This window comes from Argiope bruennichi, chromosome 8 (assembly GCF_947563725.1).
Source record: "Argiope bruennichi chromosome 8, qqArgBrue1.1, whole genome shotgun sequence".
Taxonomy (NCBI): Eukaryota; Metazoa; Arthropoda; class Arachnida; order Araneae; family Araneidae; genus Argiope; species Argiope bruennichi.
Window position 1 is genome coordinate 117691402 of NC_079158.1, and position 22988 is coordinate 117714389.

General features: G+C 29.5%; 1 protein-coding gene across 4 annotated transcripts in view; it reads left to right on the forward strand.

Annotated features, from left to right (window-relative positions):
• The window catches only part of LOC129981961 (LIM/homeobox protein Lhx2-like), a 161124-nt gene extending 143146 nt beyond the window's left edge, over window positions 1-17978 (forward strand). For all 4 annotated transcript variants that reach the window (XM_056093037.1, XM_056093038.1, XM_056093035.1 and 1 more), the window contains exons 4-5: window positions 15442-15707; window positions 17394-17978. In XM_056093037.1, coding sequence (XP_055949012.1) covers window positions 15442-15707; window positions 17394-17612 — 485 coding nt within the window. In that variant the 3' untranslated portion in view covers window positions 17613-17978. The remainder of the gene's footprint in view (window positions 1-15441; window positions 15708-17393) is intronic.
• Window positions 17979-22988: the final 5010 nt, after the last annotated feature.

A 22988-nucleotide genomic window follows, 5' to 3' on the forward strand; every position in this document is an offset into this window, starting at 1 on the left:
TGTCATTGTGTTTTTTTCCCTGTCTCTCTCATGGGCTATTTATGAGTTTTGATTTTGATTCTTCTTGCCTTGATGGAAAGACCCTCGGGGGGGGGGGCACCTCGAAATGAGGATGAGATGCTTCCGGCATGGTGGTTGGATCTCGCCAACCTGGAGAGTACACTAATAGGTGGGGGATCTGGCTCCTCCCATCGATGACGGGACGTACTTCCTTCGGGGAGGGTTGTACCGTGGCCGGTGACGGCCCTTAGGAGTCAACCACAGTTCCCGCCAATTGCTGTTGCGGCGGTCCGGTCATTCAGTTTTATGGTTTAAATCCGTGTGCCTTAGGGCGGGTCAGAGAGTTAGATGGTTGACTTGCCTTGATGGAAATACCCCTACTTTGTTGAGTATTCCTTTTAATATTTATTAAAGTTTATTTTTCTAAAATACAGTTTGTGAGAAATTTTCTGAAAGGTTTTTATCATGAAGTTTTTTGTGAGGGATAAATTTTTATTAATTAATTATTACATGTAAAAAACGGCGAATGTTACAGATAATTTACTACACATTCTTGGATAAGCATTATCGAACGAATTGCTCGAAGATGGGAATGCGTGTGGAGAGAGTAGCTTCGATACTTTATCTATTGAATTATCATTTCACATAATTTTCTGTTGACGGAACTACAAGGAATAAATAACAATTTAAATGATACTATATCTTATTTCAAAATTTTTCAGAAAATTTAAATGCTTACGATATATGGATGCATTTTTCTCGTTCCATTTATAGTAGGGAAATTTCTTGTATTTTAACTAACCTAAGTCGTAAATTTCTATTTCATGTGAATTCTGATGATTGCTAGATTAATTGTACCATCGAGACCAAGACGAAACTGAAGATGCGTGAATAATTATATAAAATGCGTGAATAATTATATAAAATACGTGAATAATTATATAAAATTTTGTACAAATGAAATATAATTATGAGATAATTTCAAGGAAGAAATTAAAAAGGATGATCTTTGTAGAAACTATTTTCAAGTCATTTGTAAAATTTTTGAAATACAACTGCGAATCAGTTTAGTCAAGACGAAACGGAAGCTGATTTTTCTTCAATCATCTTCAGTTTCGTCTTGGACTCGGTGGTACAATTAATCTAGCAATCATCAGAATTCACATGAAATAGAAATTTACTACTTTGGTGAGTGATTGGGACTGGAGGAATGACTCTTAACTTTCACTAATTATTTTAAATGCATGTTTTACTCTATACTCCTTTCAGTATTTAGTGCATTCTTCTGCAAAAAAGTTTATATTTGATTCAGTCCAGTCTGCGAATTATATTTTGCTGTATAGTATCATTTGAATGGAACCTCGTTCATTTAATTTAAAGCACAAGATGATAAAAATCCACTAGTTTCTCCAGACAAAAATCCACCTGTTTTCTCTATTTATATCTTCATTGCAATATTTGTCTCTCATCTAATTGGTTTATTAATTGAAAATGTTTCATACTGACCATAGAATTCATTTACTTCACCCGGATGACCTTTTCTCACGTCACACTGCTCATTTACGGCCAGAGAAATGACCAGATCCCTAAAAACAACTGGAGTGATTTTCCCAAAGCTTTATCGCATATTCTCTAATAAAATTTTTATCCCAGAAAATGTTTTACAAGGCATTGGTGTTCAATAGTCACCACATTTGGCGTGGATTTAGCACTTTTATCGAATGTATCGTGGCATCCTTGGCGACTTTTTCGGGGATTAATCCTTGACATGCTGTTAATATACTACGAGAAAATCAAATTTGTGTTTTGAACGCGTTTTTCCAAACCAATTGAAACCAAAATATGGTACAAAACTACACTTGTAGTCAAAAATCTCGATATGTTTAAGTCATTGTGTTTTGGTTATCGCATTTACATGAAAATACAGATAGACAGATATTCAAATCCTTATTGGATTTAATTCAAAATTTGATTCGTGTCTATCTATAGACGTATAAAGACGTTTATAAAAGTATCAAATCTATAGACCTGATACACTATAGATTTAATACATCTAACTCATTGCGTTTTTGAGTTATCGCTTTTATATGAAAGTACAGATAGACAGATTGTCAACTCCTGGTTGGATTTAGTTCAAAATTTGATTCGTGTCTGTCTATAGACATGTAAAGACGTATATAAAAGTATCAAATCTATAGACCTGATACACTATAGATTTGATACTTTTAACTCACTGCGTTTTTGAGTTATCGCTTTTATATGAAATTACAGATAGACAGATAGTCAACTCCTTGTTGGATTTAGTTCAAAATTTGATTCGTGTCTGTCTATAGACATGTAAAGACGTATATAAAAGTATCAAATCTATAGACCTGATACACTATAGATTTGATACTTTTAACTCACTGCGTTTTTGAGTTATCGCTTTTATATGAAATTACAGATAGACAGATTGTCAACTCCTGGTTGGATTTAGTTCAAAATTTGATTCGTGTCTGTCTATAGACATGTAAAGACGTATATAAAAGTATCAAATCTATAGACCTGATACACTATAGATTTGATACTTTTAACTCACTGCGTTTTTGAGTTATCGCTTTTATATGAAATTACAGATAGACAGATAGTCAACTCCTTGTTGGATTTAGTTCAAAATTTGATTCGTGTCTGTCTATAGACATGTAAAGACGTATATAAAAGTATCAAATCTATAGACCTGATACACTATAGATTTGATACTTTTAACTCACTGCGTTTTTGAGTTATCGCTTTTATATGAAATTACAGATAGACAGATTGTCAACTCCTGGTTGGATTTAGTTCAAAATTTGATTCGTGTCTGTCTATAGACATGTAAAGACGTATATAAAAGTATCAAATCTATAGACCTGATACACTATAGATTTGATACTTTTAACTCACTGCGTTTTTGAGTTATCGCTTTTATATGAAATTACAGATAGACAGATAGTCAACTCCTTGTTGGATTTAGTTCAAAATTTGATTCGTGTCTACACGATAGACGTTAAATTTGTTTACCGAATTCTATATGTCTAGTTTTCTTCGTTTTGTAGTTGTCGTGTTTACTTATATTCGAACAATCAGAGAGACAGTCTTTTTATGAGTGGATTTTATTTCAAAATTTGATGAAAATTTGCAAATTTGATATAAAGATCATGCACCAAATTTTACCCATCTAGCTTAAAGGATTTGCCAATTATCTTTGTCACAGACAGACATACGGACATTTTTCAACAACTCAGGGAGGTCTAAAACTTGACTATTTTTTGACGATTACTATACTTTCTCTGTACTACGTATACGAGAAAATAAAAACGAGAGTGATATTTAATGAAGCATTTATTGTATTTTTTAATATGTTTACACCTCAATTTACTATATTTACTTAAATAAAATAAACATTAAAAATTTAAACAGAAAATATAAAGCGAAACGAAGAGTTCCATGCTAAAAATAAGGAGACTTTTATCGATTCAATCATTGCCTCATAATTCTTCTCGAATTTTAGTGTTAATGAATTTTCTGAAATGATTGAGATGATGATGTTTTTATGATTTAGAGATTAGTATATAAATTTAGAGATTAGTACACAAACTTAGAATACAAATTTAGATTGAGATTTAGTATACGAATTTAGAACACAAATTTAGATTGAGACTTATACGAACTTTGAACACAAATGTAGATTGAAAGTATTTAGAGCACAAATTTAGATTGAAACTTTTTATACGAACTTAGAACACAAATGTAGATTGAAAGTTAAGTATGCAATATTTCCATTGTGACTTAGTATACAAACGAACTCCCCTTTTAAACAAAGGAAATGTCATTTGAATCCACATTGTAAGAAATAAACTTTTTTTTAAAAAATTTGAAATATTAAAGTTAATTTACCAACCTCCTGATGCAAAAATTTAAAGTTCCAAAATCATTTATATCATTTTCTAGCAATCCATTCCATACGGCCTTTTTCTCAACACCACACAATGCAAGGTGACACATTCCATTTTTCCACACATCCCGCGATCTCAAAATTCCTGCTCTCCTTTCTTTCCATCAGGCCCGAAGCCACCTTCCGTCGGATCAATCACTGCCTAGACAAAAGACGCTTTTTCATTGGTCGACGCCCGACGTTATTTTTATCCTCTCCTTCCTTCGCTTGTTTATTTTTGATCCCGCCAGAGAGAGAGAGAGAGAAGAGCAGAAGGAGAAGGGATGCGAACAAAAGGATGAGGGAGAGCACATATCATTTTCTTGAGGGGCGTAGCTTCGCTCCGTGTTGATGGGCGGGGCCTGAAATCTCTGCAGATCAATGTTTTGCTTTGCTCTTCTAAACGGCTACTAGGATGAGAACAATTTTTGTTATTTATTCCTAGTTGTGTTTGTATTTTCTTATTGTTTTCTTTTTCTTTTCTGGTTTCTGTCCAATGTTTTGAGGAGGGTTATTGTTCTTTCTTTTATTTATTTATTTAGAGGTTGCAGTTTGGAAAATGTAATCTGGAAAACTTGGGATGTTGTTGTTGTTTTTTTAAATTTTGCTTTGTTTTATTTTTCGTTTTCGAAATGTGTCGTTCGTTCAGTTTTATATTTCCTTTTAGCGTACTAAATTAGAAAGGGAGGAAGAATTCTGGCAATGGAAAATTCGGAAGCAGAGATTTCATTTACAGCGTGCAGATAGAGGCAGATAAATATAAAGTTCCTTATTCTGGTTGTTCCTAAAATTGATTCACCTTTTGCCGTTAGCATTCTTTATTTCGGATTTGCGTTTGGACGAAATATAAAGATATTAGAAAATTCAAAATCCAAGTTTGCTTTTGGGAAGCAACTGGCAGATGAAAAAGAAAAAAATTATAACCAAATACTGATCAAGAATATGCGGTTTCCAGTTCTGCATTTTAAAATGAAGTTTATTGAAGATTGATTATTAAAAGGAAATATGATTGTCACAATAATGCGATAATAAGGAATAATGATAGTCATTATAATGCGATAATAAGGAATAATGATAGTCATAATAATGCGATAATAAGGAATAATGATAGTCATAATAATGCGATAATAAGGAATAATGATAGTCATAATAATGCGATAATAAGGAATAATGATAGTCATAATAATGTTCAAAATAAATTTAAATTTAAATTTTTGAATAAATAGAAAAAACTCTATTTGTTCAAATTCATTTAGCTCTACCTTACTGCATTGCAACCATTTAGTAACATCAGCATAAGTGAAAAGAAATTTAACAGTGACAGGTTTCTTCTTGAGGTGTTGGAGTTCAGTTGAAAGTTATAAGTAAATTTATTGTTGATGAAATAGCATAATAAATCTAAAAAATTTAAATTAATTATATAATTAGAGTTTCAAGCCGTAATTAAATTAATTAAAGTTCAATGCCTTATAGTTAAAAGTCTTAAATGCTTTATAATAACTGGAAAAGACAAAAAAAAAATGAGAATACAATAAAACTCGATTATCCGAACTCGTTGGTACAGTAATCGCAATGGGTAATCGACAACTTGATTAATAGAAAATAAATTTAAAATTATGGTTTCTTTATATAAATCGTTTTCTTTATAAAATCGTTTGAATTTTTATATCAACATTCATGAAGTTATGTTCATTTTTAAATTTGTATAATTTTTGTTTCTAAAGATGTTTTGCACTTTTGAATGTTAAGTTAATTTAATGATTATAGTTCAAAACCTTATACTTAAAAGTCTTATAATGTTTTATAATAACTGAAAGTTCAAAAAAATCAGAATACAGTTTAAATAAATTATCCGAACTGGAACCGTAACCACAAATGATAACCGACAACTTGATTAATAGAGAATAAATTTGAAATAATGGTTTCTTCATATAAATCAATATCTTTATAAAATCGTTTGAATTTTGCATCCACAATTATTTTTAGAAAAATTGCATTCATTTTTATATTTGCATACTTTACATTTTTAAAGGTATTTTACACCATTAAATGACATTTTCTCCAATTCTGCACTTTTGGTAAGATCTTTCTATGGAAAAATCTATTGAATTGAAATCTAATGCATATATTCTATTGCGATTTTTGAACTACAGAATATGAAATTTGTTCATTTAAAAATATTTTTTTACTATTTTAAGTCTTTATAGGGACATGAGAAGTATGCTAACCATCAAATTTATTCAATGTTTGTATTTGGCTGGTTGGCATAAATTCTGACAAATGTTTCAATTAGATAAAAGCTTAGATGTTTCTGTGCCTTATCTCACACAGAGTGTGAGTGTGGTGGGCCTTGATTAGTTATTAATTATCTAATTAATCATTTAATCAAATTAAATTGATCTAATAAGTTAAATGAATCACTTTTCTTAACCGAATCTCATTTCTAAAAAAGTATTTTGATATATTATGATTAGGAAAAAATTCCCTTTAATGGGTTAATGCTTCTTAATGTGAAAACAAAATCCTATTATTTATCCATCGATGCACAGTATTTAGACCATATAGAAATATGGTTTATTTTCTTTATTCAAGAATTAGGTAGCATATTTCTAAAGCCATCTGCAAAATTTTGAACAAATCATTTGATGAACTTCTGAAATAGAAGGTTTTTTTGAGTTATACTTTTTTTTGGCAAACCAAACAAACAAAAAAAGCAAAACAACATACCTAATCATAATTAATATGTATATTGAAATCGGCTCCAATGCCAACTTTGCCACCCTTTTCAAAATATTTAGAGATTTTTATTAAAGAATGAAATCAATCGATTTTCGGTTACCTATGAACTGATAAGACCTTTGTTGATAGAGTTGCATATACAGGGTGATCAAGAAATAACAGGAGGTGTTCAGAGCCCTGTAGCGTGTTATGTACTGGACGAAATATAACAAAATTTGGCTACCATACACAATAATATTTTGCTTGGATCTTCACTTACCCAATATTTTGTTAATAGAATTACTAGAGTATATATTATATTGTGTAGGCGTAAATCTGATGGATGTATCGCAAATAGTTTATATTTGATGCATTTACTTCAGTTTTTCAAAACTTTCACGATGTACTGTCCAATTACTGTGTCCAGGCATTCCATGCAGTGCCTTATGCCTTGTTCGAAATCATAAGTAAAGGGTCAATCATATGACGTATCAACGATCATTTTTACGAAAATGCATAAGTTTATAAGAAAAATTATTTAAAAAAATGCGTTTTTATCGGTCATCGGAGATCATAGTAAATAGGCTTTTATTCTTTGAAATAGCAATATTTGTAATCAATAATTCTCCAAGAAACAGCGTGTAAAAAACTACAAATGACTACATTATCGATCGATTTATTTGTATTACGTCATTATCGATAGATGGCGGAATAGAAATAGATGAAAATTTATTAATAATGCTAATTTTGAATGAAAAAATTATCGATTATCGCATATCGATTATTGGAAAGAGGGAGGGAGAGCAAAATTCTTTTCGAATGCTCCCGTCCCTTTTTACAATAATCAGGATTATTTAATTGTAAGTAATTAGCTTGAATTTGAATTATCCTCATCACAATACTTGCTCTAAAGAGAATTAAGTCTCTGAGATTATTCTAAAGAGAGTCATTTCAGAGTTTAAAAATGAGTTGAAATTATTGTTAAATATCGCTCAACTTCTAAAAATATTGTCATGTGGCATTAGTGTATTTCTTTTCAATACTAATAGTAAGAAATATAAATTAATGCGTAGAAGATCTTCCTGCTTTCATTAAAATGTTATTGACTGGCGATTTATGAATTCATATATTTCTTACTCACTGATTTAACTGATGAAAGTGAATGACATCACTGATAAAAGGAAGTTCAAAGTTTGAACTTTTTTCAGGTCGCAATGCTTGCTGATTGTTTGACGTTTAGTTCGAATCGTGGTAGGTTTGAGACGTTTTTAAAGTTGTCAGGGTTTTTTTCCCGCTTACTTTAAATTTAGGTTGCGGCTAAACATGCGGCATCAATCATTTGTTCTGACCCACCCCCTATCAAGAAAAAATATATTTATTGATTTTTAACATCCGTCGTTGTGGTTTGGATAAAATATATATCGTTTCATTTTCTAAAACGACAATATTTATCTACGAGTCTCTAGATTCATATTCATTCAGATCAGTGTTCTCCAATTGTAGTAAATTGAAGAGAAGAATTTTTAATAAGAAATATTAATACTATTCTATTATGTTCGGTTTATATTATGCCATTTTTTTTCTTTCTAAACTTTCATAGATTGTGTCCTAAACTACTTTGTAAATTATCTTTTACAACTGAAACAGACTCTCGGATTGTATTCAATGTTAAATTGTTCAATGAATTCAATGGATTGGTTGAATTCAATGTTAAATTTTTCAATTAATTCAATGTTAATTTTTTCAATGAATTCAATGTTAAATTTTTCAATGAATTCAATGTTAAATTGTTCAATGAATTCAATGTTAAATTGTTCAATGAATTCAATGGATTGGATGAATTTAATGTTAAATTTTTGAATGAATTCAATGTTAAATTGTTCAATGATTTCAATGGACTGGTTGAATTCAATGTTAAATTTTGCAATGAATTCAATGTTAATTTTTTCAATGAATTCAATGTTAAATTTTTCAATGAATTCAATGTTAAATTTTTCATTAAATTCAATGTTAAATTGTTCAATGTATTCAATGTTAAATTTTTCAATGAATTCAATGTTAAATTTTTCAATGAATTCAATGTTAAATTTTTCATTAAATTCAATGTTAAATTGTTCAATGAATTCAATGTTAAATTGTTCAATGAATTCAATGGATTGGATGAATTTAATGTTAAATTTTTGAATGAATTCAATGGATTGGATGAATTCAATGTTAAATTCTGCAACAAATTCAATGGATTGGACGAATTCAATGTTAAATTGTTCAATGAATTCAATGGATTGGATGAATTTAAGGTTAAATTGTTTTTATCATTACTATTAATACTTAGTAGTATTAATAGTAATTTATTATTTTTCTCATTCACCAAGTAGTCTGTAGATATATTGGTCGCTGAAATAAAAAATTAAGGAAACTTCAATACGAAATTTTCCATTTATTTGGTTTACGTGTATAAGTCGGCACATTATCCGCAGATTACGGCATGTAAGATGAAAAAATCATTCAAAACATTTTACGAATTGCAAGCAGAACTTCCAAATTTGTAAAGTAAATTTCCTTTGATTAGAAGTTGCTCACTAAGAATGAGTTTTTCAAAATTTTATTTAGATTTTTGATAAGAAAATAAATCAAAATGTTGATATTTTTTTCTTAATAATTTCGAAAAATACGATTATTATTGTACAAAAATAATTTTTTCATTATTTAAAAATACATTTGTGATATCAGTTTTATTTCCATAATTTTATTCTCCAATTTAATGAAAATTTTAATTAGTCATTAATTAATTTATTAGTCTTTGTTTAATTAGTTTTACTAGATATTTATTTGTTTGTCCCATTTATGTTAATATTAAATGCAGTTTTTTGTGTATGGTCTTTATCTCTTCTGTATAATTAAGAATGAATTTAATAATAAAATAAAGATAGATCCACCAAGACCAAAAACTTTATCATGTTGTTAAAATTCGAATTACGTTTTCGAATATGTTTCAAAAAGCATCCACAACAACAATAACAACAAAAATATTTAAAAGATATAAAAACGCACCTATTTCTGTGTGAAATAATCTTACAACAATTTCATTTTCATTTCATAAAAACGAGAATTCTCTAAATTAATCAATTTCATTTTCGTCACTGTTATTAATTTATTGATCACGGCTGGAAAGTCAGGTATCAATAAGCTAGTAATAGCAATAAATTTAAATAATTAAACTTCAAAGGTTTTATTTGTATAATTTTAAAAGCAGTTTTCAACCAAAGAACGATCTTTAATAGAATATTTTCGCATTCAAATGTCCTGATTTAGAACTTAATATTTAATTTTGATTCCGGTACTTTTTAAAAACCCATTGCGTCAAGACATAAAATTCATTCTTTCTCTAAAACGGAGTTACAAATAAATAATTAATAATAATATCGATAAAAACATCACGTTTTGGATACTCATAAACACATCATCATGCTACTTATAAATGCACTGATAAACTGACTCCTTTTTCTTTCACCTCGATATGCAGTTGAAGAAAGATGGCATAGCTGTTGATCAAGCTGTCAGTTTTTATCTTCAATTTAATTTTATGCAACTACTGATACATTTTTGACAAATGATTGCAAAAAAATTAAATATTTTACTTTAATAAAAATGTTATTTTTTTCGTTCAAGAACATATCTCTTATATAACAATGTAAAAATATAAACTGAAATCTTTTATACGTTCATGAAATGTTTTATATCAGACCTATTTTAAATATATATGTGTGTGTGTGTGTGTATGTGTGTGTGTGTGTGTGTGTGTGTGTGTGTGTGTGTGTGTGTGTGTGTGTGTGTGTGTGTGTGTGTGTGTGTGTGTGCGCGTGCGTTTAACATCATTTGATTCAGAATTTCACCAACTTAAATATGTGTTTATTGGAATTTGAAAATTTTGTTGCATTTTAAAATTATAAGCTAAAATTTTCTAATTTTTAAACAGATCAACATTTTTTATTCATAGATGGCAGCATGATAGATTTGATTATAGCCCCGAAAATGTAGTTAGGAATTTAAATTTCTTTCTTTTCTTTTTTCTTTTTTTAATCTTTATTATTTTTTTCGACTTAATCTTATAATTTATCAACGCAATACAACCTACATTTATATATATGGCACAATTGTTTTGTACTTGTAATGTAACACTTTAGAGGCTGTTGCATCAAATAAGTGCTTAGAAATTACTTTACATCAGCAATAAATTAATTGCAAAGTAATAAAAAAAAATTGATTTTGGTAGTTTGGCTGTTCCAATCTAAATATTAAAATTAGATATCTACATATGCTTAATATTGTTTATTCCTTTTCAAATGGCAAATCAGTTTTAAGAGGTTACGATACGATGATTAACCATATTCCGTTTAAGAATTATTAATTCTCTAAGTTGGTCCAACGTGTAAACAAGATTTTGCCAATGAGAGCAAAAAAAAAAAAAAAAAGTATATTTTCTTGAAATAGGATCAGCGAAAAATATGTTACTGCTTGTCAGGAGAGTTCTTCAACCGGAGGGCACCCAGAAGCTCCTGGTATGGTGATTGGTTCTCGCTACCAGGATGGGTATAGAAATGGTATGGCCTCGACTACCCCCCTATCGATGACGGGGTTTACCTCCCAGGGGAGGGGTTATACCTTGGCTTGTGATAGTCCTTAGGACTCTGCCTCAGTTTCCCGGCAATACTGTCGCGGAGATCCTGTCATTCAGATTTATGCGTATGCCTCGGGGAGGTAGGAGTAGTCATTTATATGATCATCAAAAGAGTTCAAGGTGCGATAACGAGATATCATATTTTCCATTTATCTACAAACCACTCACTACATTACTTTTTGTCTGATAACAAAAATACTTCATTTGTTTAATCCAACATCGGAAGCTTATCCACCAGAGGCCAAAATTTTACTCAAAATAAAAAATCCACTGTACGAGTGTAATTTTTATGAAGCTTCTATGAACGAAGGCATGATATCATCATTGTCTATGAATGACTTTAAATTCCTTCACTACCCATAAAAACAATCATTGGGAACTTTTTCAGTGCACATTTTATATTAACCTCCCTTTTCCTTTTTTTTTTATCACTTGATTTTTCTTTGCTTTGTGAGAAAATAAAGTTTAACTGTATACTTAATCAGATTGGCTCCCTTGCGGTGGTTTACTGCTACTAATAATAATCCATGTCGTGGCTGGTTCGTGAGTGCCTTGAATAAATAGGCAAATAGAAAACTTAACAACAAATTTATTGCAGATTCGTTCGAGTTACTCTGCTCAGTAACTCCTTCTCCTCCAAGAGCAAACATTCGAATGACATCACTCTTTTAATTACACTCGCGCTAGTTCTATGAACGTTTATTTCCTAACACTTCAAAATCCAATCACTACAATCCATTTCCCTTACATCTTATACCCTGTACCTCTACCCTACGCCCTATTTTCCTATACCTTATGCATAACATTATACACTCTCTTGATAATCTATATTGTTATGGGCAAATAAATGCATTTCTTGGGAAATGTGTACACGGACTTCACATAATCTTTATCTTTGATTTTTATGAGTTGATCTGTGGACATCTTTAAGATTTATTTCATTCATTGATATATTTCTTTTATCTGATTGGTATCATAATTTTGACTCACCCTGTATTGAATATTACGCCATACAAATACCCTTGCTAATGTACTTCAATAATAGCAATCAGTTTGAAAAGTGGGATAAAATAAACCTTTAAAATGATTTTTCTCTCAACATTAACTGAAAATCCACTTTATCCGATTTTATTTAAAGCCAGATGAGCTACCGATTCCAACCTATTTATTTTAGAGAATTCCGTACCCATTGCCAGAAGGGTATACGAATCAGATTCATCACGTAACATTCGGTCCGAAACAAATTTCTACTCCACTGCGAAATATTCTGTAGGTTTGGCATCATTTCCATGCTGGGATTAGCCAATCAAGGCACGAGCCTTCTCACGAATCTAATTTCTCTTCAATAAATTCACACCTGGCAAATTGCTCGATGCCGTCGCTGTCGGACAACACTTCATTCAGTCGATGTTTAATTTGATTAGACAGAAGCGGGCTGCTTTCTCTAAGCTTTAAATCCGAAACGCAGTTAAATTTCTACTTCGTCTTTGTAGCAGAGAACAATTTTCCGCTGACCCAATGCGGAAAGTTTTAAAACGGAGCCGAGTCGGAATTAATTCGTTTCAGACTCGGAAAGCTGCTTTGTTCCCCTTTTCCAGTCTGATCAGTCTGAAAATGAGGAGAGTTGAGAGTTAAGCGTCAGCCTTTTAAATGACGTCGCTGATTGCTTCGTTGTCGAGAGCGATGGTATCTGCAATGACAGAGGGCGGATAGTTTCTGTTGAAGTTTATGCTGGATTGTATTCATATTTATTAAAGGCAATGACAAATTAATAATAAGGTAAAGCGTGTTATATATTACGATACCAAGTTAAGTAATCTTAAATATAATTCAAATGTTTTAAAAAAAATAATTGAGACATTTGGACTCAACTTAGTTTTTATCTCCACAAATTGGCATCTCCAAATCTGAAAATTTAAATATACCTTTGTTTAATTCTAATATATTATTATCGAATGGGCTTTACTTTTATCAAATTTTGATAAATTTTCGAAAATTTTTATCATTTTCTGTAAAAGAAACATTTAATGTAATATAATCGATGTTAAAAAATTTTCCATCCATATTTTCATTTATTTAAAAATAACATATCGTTAATTATATTTTATTGCTACTTTATATTATTTTGATAACAAAATTTCTCTAGTTTATAGTCAGGTAATGCTAATCACATGTGACTGAAATTTGAATAAGACCAATCTATTAACTAATAATTAATATAGTATTTATATTAATGTAATTAAATATTAAAATATATATGCCATCGGAAATCTACAGCAGCACAAAATTTCAAAATTAGAATTTCCTCAGAAGACAAATTCAAGACTATTATCTAGAAATTTTAGCAAGATGTTTAAATCCAGATTATCATCTTAACATGCTGAGGATTGGAAAAGATGAGTCACTCTTTAAGATGGTTCTAACTGTAAAATTGCCTGCTTAAACATAATTTAAGAGTAAAAATATTGTTACGGAACTTCCTCCGTAAAGTCAATGGGTTCGCTTGTAGTGGGTGATTGTTGTTATACAATCAATAAGCCTGAGGAACGAACGACGATTTTATTAACACGTAGACACGAATACAGACGTCAACCGTGACACATAAGCAAGTACACTTGCAACAAATAGTAGCCCATTAGTAGTAATCGATAGCTAATATTAACCACAGTACACAAAGCTACTACACACACGACTCGATGCTGCTTCTATAATAAACTCCAAGATTCGACACATAGCTCAATTCACCAATCGCTTGAGCTCCACGAAACGCTTGCGCTTCCCTGGACTGATCCAATTAATTCGTCTTTGATTCACTATGCCATTCTAAACCTTTCGACGACGACTATCTTCGACTTGGACTACGGACCTTTTATAGTTTTCCGGAGCTCGGAGAGACTGTTCTGGAACAATCAAGTATATCCCAGCTTATATTTGTTCTATCGGCAAAACTCTTGAAGATTCTAATATCATCTGTTCTATTGCCAAAGTCGCCAAATAGTCGCCAAACCTGGGGGTCACTAATTCAGTATTCGATCAGCATCCAATAGAGCTGATCGTAAAACGGTTTTTACTACGATGGAACTAACCACTTTGGGAAGCAACATTATAAATTCGTAACAATATTAGTGTACCTCAATTTTTATTCCCAAAACCCTTTTACATAGTTAATATTTCGACTGAAATTAGATTTCCGCTTTTATAGTAATTACAAATTTATATCAACATGTTCCATTTTTTTATGAAATAGCACAAATATCAATTACTTATTTTGATCACATTGTATCGCTTTTATTTTCACTGACTGGTAATCATATGATTCCTCGTCACAAAAGAATTAGGTATTTTCTTTCAAATACAAAAACAAAATCTTTTACAAAAATAATTTTAAAAGCATATTAATGAAACAGTAATTAGAATATAAAAAAATAACTACCTTTACTTTGATCTCAGAAAGTTTGCTATATTCTGATATTTTAATTCAAAATTATACAACTTTCTAATACACTACTAATATAAGTTAACTATTTATTTAAAAAGTGCCAACTGTATTTTGAAAAAAAAAAAAAAAAAATTATCCTTCAACATTTTCATTTCAGCTTGAAAAACTTATGTTTATTTATGGTGAATAATTTCTAAATAGGAAATTTTGAGATGGCAATAAATAAAAACGTTTTTTCTTCTGTAATATTTGCAACAATAATAAGTCTTTTTTTAATGCAATTTTATTTCACTTAACTTACTTCATGTTTGCAAAAATAGAATTTTGAAATCGATTTTTTATTTATTTGATGATGTGTTAATTTCATGAAATTTCTCTTCTAGAGTTTGATTAGCATTTAATTTCATTTTGATTCTATACGCGTGGTGCCACCTGATGACGAATTAGTGAAAAACTGATTTCAAGGTTCTATAATCGTTATAATAATAATAATAATAATTGACAAAAAAGAGAAATAATAATATTTTTGTAAGAGTGGTTTAAATATTATTTATTTATTTAAAAAGAAACTATGGAATCACAACTAATAAAAAAAATTGATTCTGCTCTAAAATTGACAACAGAAATGAAGCATTTTTCTTAATGTTTTTATAGGCCCTTCGGTGTGCAGTTCGGAGGACCCTTGCTCCCTGTCCAGCGATCACCAGTCCCCTTTGCAGCATGGCTCAAGTAGCCTGGCAGTGGGTAGCGATAGTAGTACCTCCAGCGAGCACTTGACACGGCCCAAGCGCATGCGTACTTCATTTAAACACCACCAGCTTAGGGCCATGAAGTCCTACTTCTCCATCAACCACAACCCCGATGCCAAAGATCTCAAGCAGCTCTCACAGAAAACAGGACTTTCTAAAAGGGTCCTGCAGGTCAGTATCCTGCCATCTTTGAACAAATAAAATGAAATTGTCAGAAACCGATTTCAACTTGTTATGTGCTAATTTGAATTGAATATAAAGGGCGGCGTGCTATTTGGTTGATTGTATAAACTATCTGCAACTGAAATCCTTGACTGAGGGGCTGTCATCACATTTAAATTTGCCTCTGCCATTGCATATATCAACTAGTATCAAAAATAACAAAGAATGATAATTTTTCTAACGTTGTGTTTCCTATTGGAAAAGTAGTATGTTTTAGTAGAATCGAGAGAGTAGTTAAGGGAGAATTCAGAAGTTTCATTTTGCATTTTTGTAGATCATTTCCTACTATCTGTTTATAGTAAAAAATAATTTATAAAAAATTACTCATTAATTTATAAAAAATTACTCATTAATTTATAAAAAAATTACTCATTAATTTATAAAAAATTATTCATTAATTTATAAAAAATTACTCATTAATTTATAAAAAAATTACTCATTAATTTATAAAAAATTACTCATTAATTTATAAAAAGTTACTCATTTTCATATGTTACTCACTTTTATGTATAAGAAATTGCATGTTGTTAATAAAGTTTTACCTGCGAGATTGTTTTGAAATTAAATATAATAAATGTCCCGGAAACAGGCTGATAGTCAAATGCGACTAAATGAAATTGTCCAAATACATCACACATATCTTTGTGTTGTCGAAATGAAATTGTCCAAATTAAGCACATTCCAATACGCCTTAATTTTTTTAAGTTAAAAAATATATGGAAAATTCTTGAATTCTTATGAAGAATAGATCTACTTCTTTCATCTCAAACATCTGCTTATTCCTCATTAAATGGTATTGGATACTATTGCAACGGATTGAATACCGATGATTGATTAAATGGTATTGGATACTCTATATATAAATTGCCAACGTACCTGGTGATACACAAATCACTCTTACTTCTTATTTTGGAATGGCAAAGTCTATTTGAAGCAAACCATTGTGCGAATTCAGACTGCTTCATTGAATGTTATTACAGCTGCATTGAATTCAGTATTTTACTTAGGTAAGTATTAGAGGTGGAAAATATTATTAGAAATGCTCTGGAGAGCATTCGCCGTGTCACCAAAATGTCCATTCAGTCAAAGAATAGGAAATTTAATGGAAATCAGAAAATAACGTTCAAGTAGAAAACTCATCCACTTCAAAAAGGTAGATCGCGGTAAATGGGTAATTACTATGACTTGACAATGGAAATTGATGTTAGCATCTCCCAAAACAATTATTTTAAATGGTCTCATCGTTAGACTCTCAAAAACTTATTTTTTTAAATAATATCAATTTCATTCTCGTACAATTTTTCTTTAAAATGTAACAATATTTTATTAATTCAATTTAATACACAATTGGTATGTTACCATATTAGTTTAATTATTATAACAGAATTTAAACTTATCTGTTAAAGCATCCGTGGCATGCTTTTGCCAATTACTAGCTTCGCAAAAGGATTTCTATTTCGTAATATATACACTTTTTAATTTGCATTAAACTGATTCATATGATTGCATGTTTTTGTTCGTATTAAATAAGAAAGTGCATATATATATATATATATATATATATATATATATATTCTGAGTATGCTAATATGTTCTGAACCAATATATAATTGAATGTGTAAAAATTTTCTATAGGTTTGGTTCCAAAACGCCCGGGCAAAGTGGCGGCGCAACCTGTTGAGGCAGCAGAGCCAAGGTCCAGAAATCGCACAAGACTGTAAGCCCCTGTCCGAGTTGGCGTCTCAGCCCCAGTTCTGCGACCCATTCCGCTTAGGTTCCTCTCTTATGGACGTCCAGCCGACGCCCATCACTCAAGAAGAGCAGAACATTCAGACCTTTACCAACCTACTGTAAATAGACGATGCCGACTCTCAAAATGAGATTCGGTGAAACTATGGACGAGTCGAATTTTCAATTCAGGTTGTTCAGCTCAACAACGAGCCGGTGGAGAATCTTAACATTGAGCTCAAATTGTGAATTCACACTGAAGAGTGTGTAAGTGTAGACGCACTGCTCTAACTGAGAAAAAATTATTGTGTCAAACGTGATTTTTATTCAGTGGCAATACTTTTTATAATTAATCATCAATTGATATCCTCATGCAATAACGGAAGCTAAATGTATTTGTTTTTAATAATGACAGGTAAAAGAAGTCTCAACTCTAGTAAGTTATAATTGCCCTAATTTCGATTCTCAAAGCAGAGAGATTTAAATGAATGATTTAATTTCGCTCTCTAAACTGAAACAGGAATTTAAAAATTTTTAACCAAAAGCAATTTTGTTTTAAAATATTTTTTTATTGATGTTTTATGAATAGAATTTGATCAAAATATCTTTAATTAAAATTTTAAAGAAAAAGGAAACTTCTGTAAAATTTTTTGGAACTCTACTTTGGGACGGTGCACATAATTTGTCTAATTTTAACGTTTGCTCATTTAAATTAATATCCTATTTTAAAGCAACACTAGAGTTATTTTTGAATGCTCTTCGTCTCTTTGAACTGTAATCAGATGATAAGGACGCTGCCTGTATCTCGTCGCATCAGCTGTATTATTGGATTCAATTTATTTTACACTTTTAATTCGCGCTTTCATTTTGAAAGAATAATTTTCTCACAAACAGAAGCTTTACTTTGAAGAATTACTTTGGTTTATTAGTTTCCATTCAGCGGATTTTTTTTAAAGTTACATTTTCAATAATAATCGATAATTTATCTATCTCTCAATCTATATTTAAAGAAAAAAAGTTTTCAAAAGCGCTTTTGTCGGTGCCAAATGCAAATTTCTCCCCTCCCCTTTTCGACTTCATTTTAGTGCCAAATGCATTGACCAACTGATATTGATTTTTTTTAAAAAAATTATTTGATACAAAAGTGGTCCGGTACCTAATGGATAAATTTACAGAAGCAATAGTAAATATTCAAATAACGAATTTTAGGAAAAATTTATTTTAAAATTCCACAATGAATTATAAATTAAAATAAAAATAGAAAAAAAAAATTAAAATAACAAGTCCTACTTTTGAATCCACAATTCAAAATATTTTTTTAACTGTTTTTATTAACTTTATTTTACAATTAACTGCTCATTAATATACAATTGCAATAGTAAACCCGTATTGGATAAAATAATGCTTATAATAATGGTATTATATGCATAATGCATATAATATTTTTTCATATATTATAAAATATGTTTACTTAAAAAAATGATTCATAAAATATTTATTTCTAGTTGTTTTTATAGTAAAATAAGATTCATTTGTATTTACATATGCATTATCTACAGCAAATATTGTTTTATATTTCTTTGACGCAATTGTCAAGAATTTTTTTATTTTACTACTGTTATTGTTGTTATTATTATTCGGTTAAAAATCTTTACAATTTATAAATACATCACGTACTTACTTTTGAAAAATTTTTGTTTTCAAAAGATAATAATTTTAGTACTTTTAAATGCTCAATATCAAGTATACATTTTGTGGGTTTTGTATGTTCTTCGAAAGGTTTCTTAACAAGATTGAATATATCCATTTTACAGGTGGTTATATTTAGTTTCGCAGAAAAACTAAGAATTTTGATTGACTTTATAAAGAGGAAAATATAAGTTTTGATTTAAAAACTTATTAAAATTAGCCAAATATAAAAAAAGTGTTAGAAACAGAAGAGAATATATTGATTTTGATTTTTAAAAAAACAAAATACATTCTTTATAAATTTGTTTTTGGCTAGCAAATGAATTTATACTTAAATAATTTGATATAATATTTTAATTTTTTTATTAATGGAGAATAAATTGTTCTAACAATAATTTATAATGCAAAAATTGTTCCTTGTAAATAATGTTTGTTCTTAATTAAAATACTTTGAAAACAATACTTTACAATTGAAAACAATGTTGACAAAATTGTTACAAAATGTTAAACAAAACACAAAAACTATCATTTGCAAAGGCAAATTCTAAATTATCTTGTGCCAACTTGTAGTTATATGGAATTTTTAATTTGGTTATGAAGTTATACCATATTGTGTCTATATATGTAAGAATTAAAAAATTCCTCCATAGAATTAAATACGCGATTGAATAGTGGTCATAAAATCCAAATATGTTTTTTTTTTTCTTTATTGGAGTTGAGATTATTCAAAGTTGAAGGAAATACAAAAAATTCCTGTATTAATAAAAACTAATAGATAAAGTGAATACAGCAAAAGAAAGCAATAATTTTTAACGCAATATAAATTACTTATTCTTCTTCTATTAATTTACTTAATTTTCCCTCCCTTCATTCTTCTTATTCATCCATATTATTTATACATTTATTTTGATTTCGTAAATGTTATGATGGAATTTCCATCTTTATGATGTATCTGCAATATAACTTTCTTTCAATAACACCAATATTTAATAAAGAACATTTAGTTCAAGCAATCTGTTGAAGTTATCTAATGTAATTAATAATTTTTAGATTAAAAATTTCAGAAAAATTTATTATTAATATTTAAAGTTTTTGTTAAATATTACTCAATAAATAAACTACTTAATAATAATTATAATTTCAAAAATTTCAATAATTTTTTTTAAATAATGATTTCATTGAAATAAGTAATTTTAATAAATAAATTTTATACAGCATTTTGTATGCAATTGTTCCTTAAAATTTAAAAGTAAATCCACAGATGAATTTAGTAATAAAAAAAAATATTCATTTAATCGTTATTAATTCATTATTATAGTTTTCTTATAACTTTATTTTTCATTTCGATATACAGTACACTCCCGATTATCCGCGGAATTGGGTGGCACGTCCGCCGCGGATAACAAAAATCGCGGATAATCCGAAAAAAGCTAAAAACGGGTATAGCAAAAAAGAAAACAGTCGTTCCAACTTTGAAAAATCGTTTTATGTACAATGAAACGTAAAATAAACAGCAGGAAATGTTTAACTAACGCTTAATATTTTAGTATATCACTCAAAACTGACCTAAAATGCATTTTGTTAGTGAAAACAGAAAAATGCTTTGTATTTACGAGAGGCGTCAAGGATACACAGAAAAATTAATACATATGTACTGTTTTAATACTGTAATGCATTATGTAATTACAAAAGCATAACTGTAAAATTGCACCTTTTTGAAATAATCAGTCCAAAAAAAAAAAAAAAAACTTTGTGCGGCAGGCGCGGATAATCCGCACCGCGGATAACCCGCCCGCGGATAATCGGGAGTCTACTGTAATTAAAATAAATTTGTATTTTAAACGCTGTTACAAAAGGAAATTCAAGCAGTCGAGAAAAAATGAGATCGGCAGATAAATTCAAATTCGATAAGTACTATTGCATAAAAAACTATAAAAATATAATCAAAATTAAATATTTTTCACTGAATATTATTATCACAGGAGATCTCAAACAATGGGTCGCGACAGAATTTGAACGTATACATATCACAATTCCTGACTCAATACATTCTAAACATACCTAAGTTTCTAAGCAATGGAAAAATGTTGCCCCCCCCCCCTTTTTTTTCTAAATCCTCTCTCTGATCTTACCATTATTACTCTTTTATGTTATTTATATTAAAACGTCGAAATGAACCAATTATGAAGGAAATAAATTTCACTTTGCAGACATTCCCAAATGGCACTAGGTTCAAAATATTTGTAATTATTTATTGGTGGTTTTCGATTTCCATATTTATTTTTGACTCTGTACCTAAAACTACATCGGATTGGCACATGATAAAAATTAACTATTTGAACGAAAAATTCAAATCATATTTATTTGAAAATTAGCTATTAAACGGAAATATTCAGTCCAGATTTACTATGTTTACTATCTAATTACTATAGCATTTTATTCTCCATTGGTTATATTATAGCAGTTATATGTCAGTATTGTTTTTAAAATTCAACCCTTTGATAAATAAGGTTGTAGCTTTCATAATAAATAAAATGTCTTCCATGAAATATGGATTATTCCACGATTTATTAGAAATGCGGATAAAGAGATTATTGATTATAATAAACGAAACGATGATGTAAAGGAACAAATGATGAAACTAATTAAGCTTTGAATTTTGTAAAACTAACGATTCAATGGTAAAGTAGGATAACATTTATCCTAATCCTTGAAATTATAATTAACTATACCCTGAGTATGATTCAAGTTATTTTGGTCTTTGCCAGTCATTTTACTTTTAAATAATCAATATATATAATTAAAAGATATTTGTTTGCTATATTATTACATTTAAGAATTAAATTAAATTTTTAAAAAATCAATTTATGCTTTAAAATGATTATTATATTTCAAAGAATAACCTCCAAATTAAAATTTTTAGTTTGGAATAAAATTACATTTTTAATAAATCAAAAATTTAAAAAAAAAACAATCTAAATATTTATTATTAATATTTTATGGTTGAAAAAATACTGTATGTTAAAAGATACCATTGAAATTCTTGTACAGTTGTACTACAGATACTGGTCAAGGAATTATAAACTTTGGTTCAGTATTTAATCGAAACCTTTTTTAGCCGGAATTAAAGATAGACATGATTCAACAAGGTACTGGAGTACATTGAATATTAGGCTTCAGACAAACAAGGGGTAAGGCCCTTCATGTCACACAGTATAGCAGTTAAATGTGTCCTCCCAAATTTTTCAAATTTTTTCTATAGGGTTCAAATCTAAAATTTAAAATATCAAGGGTAGTTGCTAAATTTCAAGAATCAAATACCCATTGTTGAACAGCATCTGTTCAATGGATTATGGCATTATTAAGTTCTGAGAAACCATTATGAATGGGGGGGGGGGGAGGGGAGCCGAAATTGCAGGACTGACTTGAATGGCAAGAATTTTCCTTTAATCCTTGAATGATACCTTCAAAAAAGAGCAAAGAAACTGCGTCTACAAACAGTACAGAACTCACACCATTAATCACAACCAATACTTTGAATTATTCTGGACACGTGCAGTTTACGTGGTTCACGTGTTAGCATAGTTACGGTTTCATAAACGGTCACGTGTTTCTGATTCTCAGGCCAGTATCTGTATATTAAAACTCACAGACGAGATTGAGCTTTTGAAGAAAAGTTGAATTGTTTTCAATTGTTGACTCGACAAATGCAATAAAAACACGTGTTTATGTCAACTACAGTGAGGGCTTTCCTATTTTAATGTTTTGTAAAATGTCTTGTTTTGATTTTTGTTTGACAATCTGCTTGTTTTT